This window comes from Protopterus annectens, chromosome 2.part2, assembly GCF_019279795.1.
Source record: "Protopterus annectens isolate FY-2018-M chromosome 2.part2, PAN1.0, whole genome shotgun sequence".
NCBI classification, from domain to species: Eukaryota; Metazoa; Chordata; order Ceratodontiformes; family Protopteridae; genus Protopterus; species Protopterus annectens.
The window spans coordinates 703,871,652-703,890,213 of record NC_056730.1 but is presented as its reverse complement, the minus strand read 5'-3'; the positions used below and the strand labels follow the sequence as shown (position 1 = coordinate 703,890,213).

The following is an 18,562-nucleotide window of genomic DNA, read 5'->3' as shown; positions in this document are numbered from 1 at the left end:
TATCTTCCATTATTATCTTTTTTCCCCCTCTTCTGTCATCTTTGGAACTCCTCTTACAATTAATATAAGCACCCCTCTTCTCCTTTGTCCTTGATATTCCACTGAATAACCATCCTGAAAACCTTTTGTTATCAAGTTCACATGTTCACTTCTGTCCATGTATGTCTCCTGTAACACAGCTATTTGCCTTTTGCAATTTTTAAATTTAGTTCACTACTCTCTCTTTTTTATCTGTAAGACCATTCAGATTGAAAGACATTACAGAAAGCATAATTTTATATCATTATTATTACCACCTTTTATGTATAACTGCTTTTTTGTTAAATGTCTAGTTCCAACGTTTGTTACACGCATACACTGTTCGGATACAGTTGCTTGTCATATCCATTTGAGCTTATGCCACATCTTATATAACTTCTTGTTTTTTTTGAAAGCTCTCAAACAGAACCCCCCCCCCCCAAAGGAAAAAAACTATTAATAACACACAAAACTTTGTACATCTTCAAATATTGAAATTTTTTCTTCCTAATCAGAACAAAAGTTCTAAGTTGAAAGCCACACAGGCTAGAATTAACCAAAAAGATAGATTAGTCATGCTAAGACGCATAGTACAGCTTGTGCTATTAGTAAGTACTTTTTGGTTTTGTCTGTCTTTATAGCTCTCTCAATTGGGAAAACACTTTAAATGCTTTCAGTAAACATTTTCATTACGCCATTTCTCTCTATCAAATTTTTTATAGTGACATGCAAACCAGACAAAAAAGCCTTGTAATATTCAGTATTCTTTTTAATTTACATGCTGTGTAATAAACGTGTTACTGGATAACACCTTGGGTCTAAACCCAGTCATTTCCCTATGCAAGCATGGGAAAAACCACACTGAGTTTTCTTTTGTCATACTCTCTTAACCAGACTTTTCCTCTCTCACTCCTCCTTCCCCCCCTCTTCCTACATTGCAGTGCCTGTATTTCTTGAAACTGAATGAAGAAAAGGAGAGAGGGTAGAAAAAGAAAAAAACAAAAGCACATGTTTATTAGTATCCCCATTCGATTAAAAACAACTGAGAATACTTTACTTCGTCTACTTGGTTTTGTTTTTAAAGCTCTCCCAGCTGTGAAAACCTCTGATTACTTTCGGAGAACATTATGCCCTAGCTAGTTTCTCGTTTCTTGTTTTTTTTCTTTTCCTTCAGCAAATTCCCTTCCACCAGACTGTCTTCAATTTCTCTATCAGATTGTTTCCAATTTCTCTATCAGATTGTTTCCAATTTCTCTTAGATTGTTTCCAATTTCTCTATCAGATTGTCTCCACTTTCTCTTTATCACATTGTCTCCATGGAGACATGAGAACCAGACAGCCAGTTTCTCTTTATCAGATTGCTTCCACAGAACCTGAAGACCAGCTACAGAATTGCTACATACATTTGCTAGAAAAAAGCATCATAATTTTCAATATTCTTTCATTTACTTGCTCTCTCTTAAAAGTAATCAATATAAGGTCCTCAATCCAGTCATTTCCCCATATACGAATGAGAAAAGGCACATTTTTTTAACTTTGTCATGGCTTTTTAACCAGGCACTTTTTTTCCATTGCATTGCCTATATTTCCCAAAACTGTACAAGAAGAATGAAGAGAGGAGAAAAAGGAAAACAGCACCTGTTCACTTAAAAATAGCATGCAAAGAAAACCATACACCACAAATACAGTATTATTAAGAAAAGAAAATGTTTTATTTACATACAGTTAGCCTTCTTCCCTCTCTTTCCCTCCCCAAAGCATTTTTCCAAACATTAATGACATGAAGTAGGTCATATACTTTACAGTCCCCCACAAATCCAACACATTTTGAAAAAGTTCATATATTTCCAGATTTTCTTGCTCTGTCATATTTCACAAATATAATTATTGTATTGCAGTTCCACATTGTTACTGGTTTTATCACTGTTCTTCATTGCCCAAATCCTTTCTCTGCTTCATTTCAAATGTACTCTCTTCTAGTCAACTCTCATGCTTCCTTCCATCTCTCCAGCAATTTCCATTGAAATATGGGTAAAGGTTTCACAGGTACAGTCTTTCTATAGTCTTTATTACTAGAAGAACAAGAAGCAGAATCCCCTGTTTCACAACTCACTTTTTGTTGGACATACTTTTGTACTTCCTCCTTAGCATGCACTTAATCAGAAAAATTGTTTTGTCTCTGCAGGGAAGAATACCTTAAAGACAGCTGGATACAGCAGTTTGAATCTCACACCTGCATCTCGACATTCAATGAATAGTGGGATGAATTTACTCCTTCCTACCTGGTGTACAATGAGTAATCATTCTCCACAAACACTCTGCTGTCTCCCAGTTTTAGTATTTTGTCCTTCTGCCACAGTTTTGTCATAATCAACTAATGGTAGGATTGCATCTTTACTCAGTGTAAGACACGGAGGAAGGATTTTTTTTATATCCGAAAGCTTTGTCATTTTTTATTAAATTTTATTTGACTTGACTGTGTGGAGAGAGTATTTTCTTTTTTTTTCCAGGCATTGTACTTACTAGCCAGTTACTGAAATTCACCCATAAACACAAGTCTGATACCTTCTCTGCTGAGTTTCTGTTTTCACACTGGGAGAGCTAGAAACAAGCTATTACTCAGTCTGCACCCATCTTGTAAGTAGCCAGTTTCCCCTTTTTGTGCTTGAATTAACCTATCCCATTTGGTTAGAGATTGACTTTACTGATCCCATGGTCAGTTATATATGAACCCTAATGAGAATAAATGGGATCACACCATAAATATTTGAGGGGACCCATGTATGAGGTAAAGCATTTAGGAGCTGCCTTTGCCCATTAATAGTACAGGAAGTAGTCCTGGGGTAAATGTTCTGTTTCCCATCCATAGTTCCACGTTGTGCTTGAATATGGACAGGGATAAATTTTGTTTTATGTGGGTGGGGAGTATTTTACAAAGCAATTGTATCTTCTGTGAGGTATACTTGCCCTCCAAACCATTCTGTTGATTCATAACATGTTTAGATGCTTAGACTGAGTATTTCTGTTGCTGATATATAGTAAATCCATCAATACTGGATTGGAGGATGCCTTGTATGCCAGACACGGGTCACTTAGTCTGCGACAGGGCTTTGAGTTGGTCCATTTAGAACATGTTGTGTAGGCCTTGTATCATCATAGAAATATTTAGGATAAAACCTCCTTCATAAGACAAGAGGGACCTTTATAAACTGTATCTTGGAAACCCTCTGTCTGACATTTTTGATCTGACATTCCGTCCGTTCAAACACCAGTGTACAGCAGATATGCATTGTGAAAGAGACCAGAAAGCATGATAACAGGAAAGTTTACCTGACCAAATTGAAATAATCACTTTAGTGCCAAAGAAGGGATCAAGATCCCTTTTCAGCATCATCTGATTCTGCAGTGTCTTTACGTTTTCTTCAGTTCAATGCTAGGTATACTGCAGTGAGAGTACAGCTTCATCCATCTTAGCTTGAGTGCCTGTAGACTCACCCCTTCAGCTTCCTTGCAAGCCTGTAAGGTAGATTCTTAAAGAAGACCGGAACTTGAAACCACCTAATAAAGTCATTACTTCTCTGTAGGACCTTAATTTTATGTTAAAAAAGCTTGAGTCATCTCCCTTTGAGTGAGATGCCTCCACACATATCTGCTGTATGGATAGTAGAGAGTGGGGAACTTGATGGTCATGAGGGAAGAAAGAAAAAATGTACAAAAATATATTTTTTTCCAGTTATTGATACTTCTAATGATTTCAACCCCATTTACAGTTCCTGTATCTTGTAGTTTTAGATTACCTTTCTCAGATGTTTAATACAGAACTGAGTGACTTTTCTGTAAAAATCCACTTTGCAGCTACACTAAATTCCATTAAGGCTCTTATACTACCTCTTTGACTTCAAAAGATTGCAAAATATTTTTGAGAGGTGATTAACAGGAGGTCAGATTTGGAAAAGATCACATCCCACCATGGGATTTATGTTTAAATTTACAAGTGTTATCCTTCTCCTTTTGAAACTGTTGCTGAGACTTCCCTGAAAAGACTTTATTTTTTTAAGTAGCCATTACTTTCTCTAGAAAAAATTGTGAATTACTTGCTTTATACATAAAGCCTCCCTGCCTGGTCTTCTATAAGGATAGTGCATCATTGCAAGCTAATCCTTCCTTTATGACCAAGGTAGCCATAGCCACTAAGACAAACCTTAAGTAATCCACCAGTTTACTTGTATTCTGTCGTAGTTACCCAGACAAAGGTGAGTATATTTTATATTACACAAATGACAACTTAGTTTTGTTCGGCATCACTAGGACAAGAACAGCATGTGATGCAGCCATTACACTGGCCTCCATGAGGGGTGTTTTCTGCTCTGGCTGTAACACCACTATTGGTAGCTATAATGGGGATCCCCATCACTGTACACATTGTACACCTTCCCACAAGGTATGTGTGCACGCGCTCTCTCTCTCTCTCTCTCTCTATATATATATATATATATGTGTGTATGCGGATCTCCACTTACACAGCAACAAATCACCTGACCTGAGGCAACAACTGCCTCCCTCTCTCTCATGATGCACTGCTCACTCCCACTGTCTCTGGCACATGTTTTCCTGTGTAGTCAGGCTTAATTCCTGTAGGCAACAGAGCAGTGCTGCAGTATATTGCCATAGTTTGTTTGAGCATCATCCTATTTTTTTTTCTAAATACTTGTTTATGTATTCATAATTTTTAGATATGTCTTTTTTTTTTTTTTTTTTTTTTTTTTTAGTTTTACTGTTGGGAAAGGTATGTGCTATAAACATGCAGTGAGTGCTGAAATAGAAGAAAGATATTTTGGAAATGGCCTAATTTAAGCCTTGTTTTAAACTGTAAGAAAACTGCTTGGTATGTAGATGGTGCCACCTGATTGGCATGCTAGTAATTTATGTTCTGTCATTGTTGAATGATGTTTGGTGTTTTTCAGTGCAAATGTGCTCAGTATTGGCCGGACCAGGGCTGCTGGACATATGGAAATATCAGAGTGTCTGTTGAAGATGTAACCATCTTAGTAGATTATACAGTTCGGAAATTCTGCATTCAGCAGGTATATATATTTGTTTATTGATTTTTAATAGCTATATGCCTTGTGTCATTGCTGCAAGTGTAATAATGCTTTATTTACAGCCAGTTAACAGGGTTGCAAGTTTGCCGATTCTTGTAATAAATTACAGACCCTTTTTATTTATTTGTTTTACATTTGTTGACCGGGAGAGTCCGACTGGGTATATATACATTTTCAGCATAGGCCCGGGGCGAAAAGCTCCACATACCAAAAAAGAGACAGTACATACATCACTGAGTGATAAACTCAGGCAGACATGTTTAGAAAAATATAGACAAAGAATACAGACAGATATCAATGTACACAATGTGCAGACTTGCATCTGATTGGCAAAGACATATCAGAAAATGTGAACATAGAATACAATCAGATCTCATAATTCACAATGCTTAGACATTCAAATGCTATGAGGCATAGATACTTGGCTGCTGTGTTTTAATGTAACAAATAATCTGATATTGTTAATCCTCGTTCTTTCCTTACGTGTGGGTATCGGTTCCGACCTCGGAACCAAGCCGGCCATCTTCCAAGCTCGCGTCAGCTACAAACTGTGGAGCTAAAACTCTTATCCAGAATTCGCCTCTCCCTGTTACCCCAGATTTCATTTGCCGCATCGCCATTCGGTCATGTCAAGCTACTTCGCTTGACCTAAGTATATTTTTCTTCATACTAAATTTTAAAACAGCCTTTTCTCACAGAAAAGTTATTAGATAGTTTTCTCTTGCCTTATCGCATTTAGCGACTATCCTTTCTCGATTCTTTTCAATTCCTTTCCTCCTCTTTACTGCGAGGTAATTTCTTTTTTACCATCGTTGGTAAACCCCCTTTCCTTCTTACCTTCGGGTAATTCTTGTACCATTGCTGTTTTTTTTTTCTGGGTTTCCTTCTTTCTTTCTAACATGGCAGATAAAAAAGGTAGTCCAGGATTTAAAAGCGGTTTAGATTGTAGCCATAAATTACCTACTTCAGATGCACATTCCCTGTGTGTCTATTGCTTGGATGTGCCTCATTTAACAGTTGACCGCCTCATGGATTTGTAAGAATTTCTCTAACAGGATGTTGATTGAGAGAAAAAAAAAAATTAATATTGAAGGGGCTACTTAAATCTACTTTTTCAGAGGCTATTTCTGGGTCGGAGGCTTCAACCCTTCCAAGATCCCATAATAAAAAGAGTGATGAACATATAAAGGACAAGTCTCTTCCTTCGTCCCCTGCTGGGGACTCCCTGGAACCGAGACCCAAGAAAGCTAAGTTTCCAGTTCGGATTTGACTTCTTCGGCTCCAGCGCTTTCTGTACCTAGACCTTCGGCACCAAGGCCATTGGTGCCATCTGTGACTTTGGCACCAACTAGTGTGCCCTTTACCATATTTGTACCGAGGGGCTCCTCAGTTCAGATTTTTGTACCAGCACCAACTGTCCATTTGATGGATTTTTTGATGCCCATTGCCCTTTCGGCTCCGACTACCCTCTCAGCACCTACCAGTCGGTTATCAGCACCGATTTTTTTGGTTCCAGCCTTAGCGCCGACAACCACTTCGGTACCGACCTTATCCTCTGTGCAGACCAAGACTTCGGCACCGATGATTTCTTTGGTGCAGACACCTGTAGTTCAGTCCTTTACAGCCCCGTTGTTTTCAGTGCAGACCTCTGAGGTGGGCACCGAGCTTGCTCCGTCTTTGGACAGACCTGACTCCTCCTCAGCCGTGTCTGTAAAATCCATGAGAAGCCTCCCTGAACATGACGTGTTGTGTCTTGTGGATCAAGTCCTTTTGGTCAGAGGTATCCCGCCCCCCAGGACCTATCGTTCCTTGGGAGGTGATCACCCTTTGCCAAAGACCCCTACTTATTCTCCTCCTTCATTGCCTGTGAAGCCCCTTGATTATAGCACAGTCTTCCCCCTCTATGGTTCCCTTTATGGACCTCACTAAGGAGCCGCAGTTGCCTTTGTGGCAGGAGAGTTCTGCTACTACCTAGGATGTCAGCTGTGGCGTATGTAATTTGGTGTCTCTCAGCCATCCAGGGACTCCGAGTTGGCAGGCTGAGCCACTTAGGGGAGGGGTGACCCTTGCCCTGGGCACTCACCCCTCTTCAGGTGGACCGGCCTTCCAAGTAATGGAGATGGCTCTGGCGTCGGTTGGTGATCCTGTGCTATCACTCTCCCCGCCCTCCTCTGGACCGCAGTGTACACAAGTCACTCCTGGCGGACACTGGGCACAAGGGCCTCAGGATATACTCCCACAGGAGACCCCTTTTACACTGTCTTCCCCAGCTTCTCCCTCTGAGGAAGTTCATCAAAAGAGCTCGTGCAAGAGGAAGCACATGGACTCCACAGAGGAGTCCCTTACTGAAGACACAGTCTTTGATGATAGGGAAGGGTCTCCTCGCTCACCGTCTGAGGTATCCTTTGGTGATATTCTTGAAATTCTTAAACAGAGAGGTGACTGGCAGCCCTCGAACCCGACCTCTGAAGAGTCTGTGTTCCTGCAGGGCTTTCGCACCCGGCTCCCTACCTCCTGGGTTGTTGTGCAGCATGCATGGAAGGCTCCTGACACCGTTGAGGCCATTACCCGGAGGCCAGATAAAATTTTGTCCCCTCCTGCTACTGATCCCCATTGGTCCAAAGGTCTTCCTGTAGATGCTTTGGTGGTGGCGGCTGCAACTAAAAATGACTTGGCGGAAGAAGAAAGCCAGACTGTCCGTCCACCCAACAAATAGTCTCGGAATCTGGACAAAATATAGAGAAGCATACTTTTGCATCAGCGACCTTTGCAATCAGGTCCCTGAACTATATGGCACACTTTACCAGGCTTCAGAGAGATTTCATTTCTGAGTTCTCTGAAACTTTGGCTGGAGCTGTGTCTGATGAGGTCCTTGACAAAGTGGCCTCTCAGCTAGCCACCATTAAATCAATATCTAACTCCTCCATGCGCCTGACATCTCGTGCATCAGAAGGAGCAGCTAGAGCGTCGAGTTCAGGCATTGTTCTGAGACGACACTCCTGGATGCGCTTGTGTAATTTCGCGGAACTCTTCAAGGCTTCCTGTCTCAGCGCTCCCCTCGAAGCCTCTTCATTGTTCAGACCAAAGGTTTAAAGCACACTGGCCAGATGTGAACAGGACGGTAAGACCCTGTCTGCTATGGGTGTCCGTTATTCTTTCCCTCAACAGGCTTTCTCCAGAAACCAGAAGAGTGGGAAGATATGGTACAGAAAGTCTCAGGGTCTTTTCTGTGACACACAGGCCGAGTTCTCCCATAGAGCCAGAGGGGGAAACTCACAGGCAAGACACCCTTTTCGGGGCAGGGGGGCGTCCGCATAACCAAGGTTCCAGGGACTCTTTCCCTGGCCAATCCTACCAGTGCTCCTGAGGAGTGGCCCAGCTGCTTTCCTCTGGAAGTGGTTGGGGGTCGTTTCTCTTTGTACCCTTCTGCCTGGCTAACCATCACTAATGATTCTTGGGTACAAAGGATAATAAACAGAGGTTGTCATATTCCCTTTGACCTTTGTCCCGCTCCCCTAACAAACTTACCCGATGTTCCACCCAGTCAAAGGGAAGAAGCATTTTTAGAGATTTCAAAACTGCTAAGAAAAAGTCATCCAAATAATCCCTCCAGAACAGATAGAATCCGGATTCTACTCAAGACTGTTTTTGGTGCCAAAGAAAACCGGGGACTGGAGACCACTTTTGGATCTCAGTGTATTGAACAAGTTTGTAAAAGTACAAAAATTCCGGATGGTCACAATACAGTCTATCCTTCCGCTTTTGGAAAAAGACGATTGGATGTGCTCGGTAGATCTTCAGGATGCGTACTACCACATAAAAGTGGACAGACCATCAAGAAGATTCCTTCGCTTCCATGCGGGAGCGAGTCACTACCAGTTCAGAGTACTGCCCTTCGGACTCCTACAGCCCCCAGAGTGTTCACAAAGTGCATGGCAGTCATCACAGCTCACTTGCGACTACAAGGATTCCAGGTGTTTCCATACCTAGGCGACTGGCTCATCTCCGCCCCCACCAGACATCTTTTGGAAGAAGCCCTGGCATACTCTCTGCAGAAAGGCTAGGCATAACCATAAACTGGCAAAAATCCAATCTCACCCCATCTCAGTCCACAGAATTCATAGGGATCATCTTGAATACAAAGAATTGCAGAGCATCCATTCCAGAGCACAGAATTCTAAGGATAAAGCAACAACTGATCACAATCCTTTCAAGGGAGAAATCCACAGCTCACTCTGTTCTACAGTTGTTGGGTTCCATGGCAGCCTCCATCACCATTGTTCCCCTGGCCAAGTTTCACATGAGGCTTCTACAATGGCTACTGCTCACCCAATGGTATCCCTTTCAGTACCCTTTTTCAGCCAAGATTCGGATAACTCACAGGTGCAAACAGGATTTAAATTGCTGGATGGCCCACAACCTGTCATATTGGTCTCGCCCCTTCTCCCCCCAACAGCCCAAGGCTACAGTGACCATGGACGCCTCCCTGACAGGGTGGGGGGGGGCTATGTCATGGACAAGATAGTCCAAGGTACTTGGTCCGAAATGGAGACCAATCTGCATATAAATGTTCTAGAGCTAAGGGCGGTGCTTCTGGCGTTGCAAGCATTCCATCCCCTGCTGCCATCTGGGACTATTGTGATACAATCAGACAACATGGCGGTGGTCTGGTACATCAACAAACAGGGCGGAACCAAATCTTACCCACTCTGTCAAGAGGCCATGAGTATATGGCATTGGGCGATGGCTACCCACCGTTTTCTTCTAGCAATGCACATTCCCGGGAATTCCAGCGTGATAGCAGACAGACTCAGCAGGTGTATACTACAACCTTACGAGTGGTCTCTGAATCCCGTGATAGCGGAGATTTTCAACCACTGGGGTCTTCATTGCTGTGACCTCTTTGCGTCCCCGAACAATTACAAATGCAGCAACCTTTTTGCCCTGATTCCCCTTCCGAGACAGTCACCCAGGGACGTTTTAGTCCACGATTGGCCCTCAAGTCATGCATTTCCACCTCTCCCCCTCATTCCCCAGTTTCTGAAAAAAGCCCGCCGGTTGAAGAGCAAAGTAATCCTCATAGCACCATATTGGCCTCGTCAGATTTGGTTCCCCTTCCTTTGGCCTCACCTGCTAGATCAACTGTGGATTCACAATCCAACCTTGGGGTTGATCTCCCATCCGCAGAATCTTTCACCCCAACTTGAACAGCCTGAAGCTCACAGCTTGGCTCCTCCAATTCCCTTGATTGCCAGGCAGAATGATCTTTCTTTGCCAGTACGTGACATTCATATTGTATCTCCTAAGTCTTTCACCAGAATTACATATCAGCAAGTGGAAAATATTTACTTTTTGACTGAAAGAAAAACAGGTAGATCCTTTAGTACTGGAGTTATCTAGCCACCCTATTTTAATCCGATCTATCTGCCTCTAACATTAGAGTTCATTTGGCTGCAGTATCTAATTTCCATGATGGTGTCCAAGACTCCTCTCTTATGTCACACAAATTATGCAAGACTTTCATAAAAGGCGTGAATCATCTAAAACCCCCTTTTAGAGAACCTACTCAACCATGGGACCTGTCATTAGTCCTACAAGCTTTGACAATGCCACCTTTTGAACCAGCTTCTTCTTGCGACCTCAAATATTTGTCATGGAAAACCTTGTTTTTGGTCACCATTATTTCTGCCAGACGTATCTCTGAGCTTCAAGCCTTATGCATCAAGAGTCCATATTTGATCTTTCATGGAGATAGTCTCTCATTAAGAACGAATCCTTCCTTTCTGCCAAAAGTGAACTCTGAAATGTCCATTAATCAAACCATTGAATTGCCAGTTTTCTTCCCCAGTCATTCAAACAAAAGAGAGTATTGCCTACATACCCTAGATATTCACAGGCAAATTTGCTTCTACTTGAACAAGATTATGGCCTCTTGTAAATCAGACCAGTTATTTTTGGCCTATTCTGGACCTAGATTAGGATGTGCTGTTGCTAAGGTCACATTGGCTAAATGGTTGAAAGACTGTGTGACCTTCATTTATAGACAATGTAATATTCCATTACCTACTACCATAAAGGCTCATTCTACAAGGTCGGTGGCAACTTCTGCTGCCTTCCGTGCCAGAGCTTCTTTACATGACATTTGTGCAGCTGCAACTTGGGCTACTTGTCACCCCTAGGCTTTCGAATACTGGCCAAGGCTCTTGCCGTCCCCATAGTGCCTTTTTTAGGCAAGGCTCAAAGGACAAACCAACCACCGTAACCAGCACAGGTAACTAAAAACTAAGGGTAATGCTACTCAATGCCAGAAGTCTCAACCTCAAAAGTCACTCACTCGAGGCACTCCTCAGTATGGAGAAAATTGATGTTTGTGCAGTGATGGAAACCTGGTTCAAGGCTCCAGAGAGCACCCCAGCACTACCAGGTTACAATTCATATCTTACCTTCCAGCCTCTGTTACTGGATTGTAGTACAAAGGGCAGAGGCGTATCCATATTCATCAAGGATACCCACATCTCCAGGTTAGTGGCACAGCATGATGCCCCAGAGATCATCCATGCGCAACTATCAGCAGGCAAAACCACATTTCAAGTCGTAGCCTGTTATAGATTGCCCTCCATGTCCCAAGATGCTCACTCAGCATTCCTTGAGGCAATAGAAAATATAAAGGTCCTACCCAACACCATAATTTTGGGTGATTTCAACTACACTGGTATAGACTGGGTGAACTACCAAAGTTCTAACTCCTATGCCCAGCGGTTCATAGAATTTATAAATTCAAATGCCCTCGAACAACTGGTATGTTCTCCCACTAGAGGGGACAGCATATTGGATTTAGTCATCACAAATATGGGCGCCCATTGTACCACACCCGTTATCACTCCCTCTCTGGTCAGATCAGACCACAAACTGATAACCCTAGACATCCTCACCCCGCCAATTCCCCCAGTTAAAGAAACCATCGTAAAAAACCTTTCCAAAGCAAACTTCAAACTACTTGTGTCAGAAGTGGAAAGCTTCACTATCCCCCTGCAGAAGGATAGTGATATCCAGGATGCAGAATCCTACACCAAGGCACTTTATATACATCTTCAGGATTGCATGGACTGTGCTATCCCAAATAAAACCAAGACTCCTTCCTCAAGCAAAAAGAAACCAGTCTGGTGCACCCCGGCCTTAAGCAAACTGTACAATAAAAGGAGGAGACTTATACAAAAAAGGCCAAATCTCAAGTAGAAAAATCTTCCCTGATCAGCTTTAGTAAGAAATTGAGGGCCCTCATCAAGTCAACTAAAGCCAGTTTCGAAAAGAAAGTTGCCAAGGGTAACCATAAGGCCTTTTATGGTTACGTCAAAAACCTAAATGGCAATACTCAGGTCTGTTCTGAGCTAGTACAAAATGGAACAAAATACACTGACCCCACTGACATTGCCAACATCTTGGCTGACAGGTTCAGTGCAAATCCCCCCCCCCCTTACAGGGTCTATTACTATTCCAGGGGATTGTGTAACTCCAGTTATTACTGATATGTTGGTTAATAAGGCTCTATCTAAAGCTAAAAACACTGCCTCCATGGAACCAGATGATGTCCCAGGCTGTGTCATACGTGAGCTCCAAAATGAATTAACCCCGCATCTGAATACCCTGTTCATTCTCAGCCTCTCGACAGGATATGTGCCCATAGAATGGCGCACAGCAACGGTGGTTCCACTGCACAAGGGTGGGCCTACAACCGACCCTGGGAACTACTGACCAATAAGCCTGACCATTCTGATCTGTAAGGCAATGGAGCGAATCATTATGGAACTAATAAATGGAGAGATTGGGAACCTCCAAACACTTGACCCCACAAAGTTCAGCTTCGTCAAGGGCAGATCATGTCTCCTGAACCTGGTGGACTTCTTTGAGACAGTTACTCAGGCTATAGATAAGGGAAAGGAGGTACACACTGCTTACCTTGACCTTGCTAAAGCATTTGACACCATTCCCCATTCGGGTATTATTGATAAACTCACCAACCTGGGCATAAACCCTTATGTCACAAGATGGATTGCAAACTGGCTCTCAGACAGATCCCACAAAGTAAGAGTAGCGGGATCTATGTCCGGATCCAGACCAGTAACGAGCTGTATGTCTCAGGACTCTGTCCTGGGGCCCCTTTTGTTTGGCATATACTCAGAAGTACAGGCAAGCAATGATGGGCTGTGGCTGACCAAGTTTGCGGACGACTGCAAACTGGGTGCTATAATAGTCTCCGGCCGACATGGATATCCTCCTGAAGGGCCTTAACGAGACTGATGCATGGTGTCAAAGCCATGGTCTCAATCTAAATGCTAAAAAATGCGTAGTAATCCCCTTTGGAAAAAAGAGTACCCACGAACCACCACATAGGAGGTAACCCCCTGAAATCTGAAGTAGTAATAAGGGACCCAAGTAGATAGTCAGCTTTCCTTTGATGGCCATGTTGCCAAGGTGGTTAGAAAATCCTTCTATGTGACCCATTTGATCACAAAAGGGTTCGCATCAAGATCTAAGGATTTAGTGGTGCCCCTGTACTCTTCCCTCATCAGACCCATTATTGAGTACAATGCATCAATTGGAATGTACCTGGCTAGGCATCTCCAGCAGCTGGAGAGACCACAGAGGTACCTCACTAAGAGGACTACTGGCCTCAAACAGTTGTCCTATGCAGCACGATTGAAAAAACTAAGGCTTTTCTCTGTTGCATACCGCCTTCTCAGAGGCGATCTCTGTCTAACATACAGAGCCATGTCGAACCCAGAACTGTTGAACATGCTCCATCTTAGCAAAACCAAATCCACTCGAGCTACACGGTCTAGGGATATAAACCTCAGCACAACAATGAATAGAACATGCTGGAGGGACAGATTCCCTTTGCAAAGACTTCCCTTGCTATGGAACAAGGTCCTGATCTACATAAGACAGAGCCCCTCACTATCACTCTTCAAGAGGAACCTTGACGAGTGGATGGGTAACAGAAAGTTCACACCAGGGATCATACCAACAGCTGTACTAGATAGGGGCCAAGGGTACTAGCTGCTAGATCCAAGGGCCTAGGGAACTAACCAAAGGGGCGGTGAATACCGCACAACATGGCTGGGCTAATGTATGCCTTCGGGCAGATAGCCCAGTATCTACCTATGAACCTATACCCCTCATACCTTCATCAATCATTATAAATTGGATTTGGCCTCCAGGGGAAGAGCATCTTTTGGTTCTATGGTACTCAGGAATGTCCTTCCATGAGAGCCTCCCAGGAATAAAGGTAGCTGGGGACTCTGTCCCACATGTAAGGAATGAACGAGGATTAACAATATCAGATAAAGAAGTTATGTCTTACCATAACTTTCCATCTGTATTGTTGATCCTCATTCAGTCATTGCGACCCTCCCTCCTTCCCCCTCCTTTGGCTTCTAGTAGATCTCACCATCCGGTTCTGTTAGGTCATTTGACCAGAGGTAGCATCTACCTTCTTTTGACTTGCAAACTCAATCTGAGGTAACAGGAAGAGGGGAATTCTGGGTAAGAGTTTTAGCTCAAGAGTTTGTAACTAACGCGAGCTTGGAAGATGGCCCGCTCGGTTCCGAGGTCTGAACCGATACCCACACATAATGGCTGAACGAGGATCAACAATACAGATGGAACGTTATGGTAAGACATAACTTCTTTTTCTTTTTCTGTATTTTCATACCCATCTTTCCCTATAGTAAGCATCCAGTCACGGATCTAAGTGGTTTAGACTGGCTTTTGCTTATGTATGAACCTGCACTTGCATAAAAGCCTACTCACTCTGAACTCTGTAGTCTCCTGTGTCAGATGTTCTTCATGTTTCACTGTTGCAGTCATTACATTTGGGTTATCTGCTTGCAGTAGCCCTCAGTCGGCCTGATTAACAAGGTCTTGGGTCTTGCATCAGTTGCTGTCCCTTCTTCCATGACGTCAGGGGTGTAAAACATGCAGCCGACGCCATTACATCAGTCTTTCTTGCCGTGCGGTGCCCGAAGTAGAAGCAGTTTGCAAGTGCCGTTCGGCCGACTCCTGAAATTTTCATTTTCGAGTCTCGGAACTGAAGTCTTCAACTAAAGCGAAGTACCACATTGGGGAAACTTTTTCTTGTTCCTTACCGATGTCAGTAAAAGTTAACAATTGCATTACTTGTGGAAAGTAAATACCTCACAAAGATTTTCATTCGTACTGTATTCCTTGCCTAGGCCCTGACCACGACGTGCCTTGCTGTCGGTTTTGTGCTTTATTTAATCTGCACACTATCCATTGTCTGTATATTTTTGCTTCTAAATATTTCGGTTCTCAATTTAATTATCCAGAAATGTTGTCGGTTAGCCATCCGACTACCGGGATTCTGAAAAATAGCAAAGATAGACTGAGACAGGCCGCCGAGGTCCAAAGCTGCCGACGACGCTTCTCCTAAGCCAGTCGCCAGTTCGCCGGTACTCAGTGAGGCGTTTTCGCAGCCCCTGATACCCGCTACTTCTGACTCACAGGCCTCTACTGAGAACCATTCGGAGTCCGGTATGCTGTGAGATGCTTCAACTGTGGAACCTGCGGATTTCTGTACCTTGGATGGGTCTGGAACCGCTGTGCAGGCACCGTCTTCTGAGGGTGTATTCAGGCCTACGGACTTGCATATTAAACCGACGCCTCCTTCTTCATTTAGGCCAAAATCTCGAATCATGCCTAAGAAACTGACACCCAGGCTGCATGCTCAGGCCTATATGCCTAAAAACAAATGATAAGAATGGCTGAAGATCTTATAACTCCCCCTTCTGAGAGACCTAGGACTGACGTTTATGAATCTTCTGAACAGGATTCTGATTTTTATGATTCTTCTGATGATCTGGATTTGCCCTTATATACTTATGAGGATTCTGATACAGAGGACCCTATTCCCTGTACTTCCCCTTCAGAGGATTTTTCTTTTGGTGAGACCTTACATACTCTAATGGAGCATTTCCACTGGGAAAGCCAGGATTTTTCTGATTCAAAAAAGAGGCTTATGGATTTTTTTACTCCTGCCTCAGCATAGGCCTTTTGCTATACCTCCTGTACTAGACATTGCTGATGATGCCTTTTCAGAATCTAGTTTGGCCCCTGATTCTTTGCCTCCTGATAGATATATTACAGGGTTCCTGATTCTTACAAGTTCCTTTTTAAAAATCCTATTGCGGATCCAGAGACTATTTCAAAGGGACCCAAGGGCATTAAGGCTTCTACTGCTAAAAATCCTAAACCCTCTGATAGAGACTCCAGGGCGTTAGATAAATGGGGTAAGAAAGTTTACACTTCCGCAACCTTGGCCATTAGGGCTTTAAACTGCCAGTTTCATATGTTAAAGTATCAACAACATGTTATTGGCTTGCTTAAACAGAAAATGATGTTAATTCCTGACTGTGCTGAAAATAAAAAATTACAGGACTTAACGCATTCGGCTGAACAGGTTGGAAAATATACTTTGCAATGTGGATTTGATTTAGTAGAGGCCTCTTGCGTGGCTGCTGTTACTGGGTCTGTGCTCAGAAGGCATGCTTGGCTTAAGGAGCAAGGTTTGCCTGATCATGTTAAGCTAAATTGTTGGATGTTCCCTTAAATCAGGACCGCCTGTTTGGCAACAAGGCTGAGGAAGTTCTTAAAAAGATGGAAGATAAAGCTAAATGTATGCAAACTGTTAAAGATTTCTTACAAGTTCAGCCTCCTAGATTTAGTAGGCACTGGCCCTCTAAAAATTGGTCCTTTCCAGCCCCTTCCAGGTCTTCTCAAGCCAAACCCAGACACAGCAGAAACCCCAGGTTTCAGTCCCAAGGGGGGCACAAGACTAGGCAGTGGGGGGTTTCCGCACCCAAACCTGGGAGTAGTAAGACACCCCCCTATGGAAAACTGTCTCAATCACTTGCTTTTAAAACTTCCAAGCACTTCCCAACTGAATGCTCCTTTAGGCGGAAAGATTGGTCTGCAGGCCAAAAACTGGGAACTCATTACCCAGGACAAATGGGTTTTAAATATAGTGTCCCAAGGATACAGATTTCATTTCCACACGTTACCAACACCAAGCGGGTAGCCAGATTTATCCCCAAATCAGTGGGCAGAGGCACAAAATCAGGTATTCTCTCTCTCAAACATGGAGCTATTCAGTTGGTACCAGAAGAGGAAAAGGGATAAGGTTTCTATTCGAGACTTTTTCTGGTACCCAGAGAAGGCATTACATGGCATCCTATCCTGGACCTTTCTATTCTAAACACCTTTCTGGTGATTCCAAAATTCAAAATGCTGACTCTTCACCAGCTGCTTCCTACGCTAGGCAAGAATGCATGGTTGGCAACACTAGACTTAAAAGAAGCATAGCTGCACATCCGTTTCAGGGAGTCTTGCAGAAGATACCTACGCTTCAAAGCAGGGTACATGCACTATCAGTTCTCTGCACTGCCCTTTGGCTTATCTACTGTGCCCAGGGTATTCACAAAGTGCCTAGCTCCAGTCATTGCATTTTGCAGGTAAAAAAATATTCAGATATACCCACAGCTGGACGATTGTCTAATTCAGGCAGAAAGCAAGGACATTCTTTTGAATCATCTGGTCTTTGTTCAAAGGGTGCTGACTTGTCTGGGGTTCACCATAAATGAAAAGAAATCCCACCTGGTTCCCTGTCAACAAATTATATTCCTGGGAGCAAGCTTGAATAGATCTTCCAAGATGGCTTTCCTCACGCCAGAGAAACGGATTCATTTTGACAACTTACTTCAAACAAGTGGCCACAAAAACCCAGCTATATCTGCAAGGCAAATATTGCAAGCCTTGGGATTCATGGCCTCCTGCATTCTTCTAATTTCATATGCAAGGCTGCATATGAGGAAACTGCAATGGTATCTCAAAAGCCTATGGTGTCAACATTCACAGGATCTAAAAGCAAGGATTTTTGCCATACCTTGCCTACGCCTAGAGTTCCTTAGGTGGGCAGAGGCCTGCCACCAAAACAGGGGACTACCATTCACATTACCCCCTGCCACCCAAATCTTAACAACAGATGCATCAAACTATGCATGGGGGCTCACCTGGCAGGGAAGTGCATTCAGAGCAAATGGAACCCAAGTCAAATGCAACTGCACATAAATCAAAAGGAAATGTTAGCTGTACAGAATGCTCTGACAGCCTTCAAGGACCACATTCTTCCAGGACAACTAATGGTAAAGACGGACAACACCACTGTCATGTGGTACATAAACAAGCAGGGGGTACACATTCTTACCCCCTCTGCAGACTAGCCATGGCATTGTGGAACATAGCCTTGAGCTACCAAGTGAATCTACAAGATCAATTCCTGCCAGGAAAACTAAATAGACTGGCAGACGGACTAAGCAGAAACTTCATGGACCCACACGAGTGGAAACTGGAACCAAGGATTTTCAACA

The 18,562-nt window shown here is 43.2% G+C and overlaps 1 protein-coding gene across 1 annotated transcript in view; it reads left to right on the top strand.

The window, feature by feature from the left end:
- The window catches only part of PTPRA (protein tyrosine phosphatase receptor type A), a gene marked incomplete in the record, with an annotated part of 4,245,980 nt that overhangs the window by 3,189,445 nt on the left and 1,037,973 nt on the right, over nt 1-18,562 (top strand). Inside the window, 1 exon segment of the mRNA XM_044064105.1 lies at nt 4,983-5,102. Within this exon segment, the coding sequence (XP_043920040.1) occupies nt 4,983-5,102 (120 nt within the window).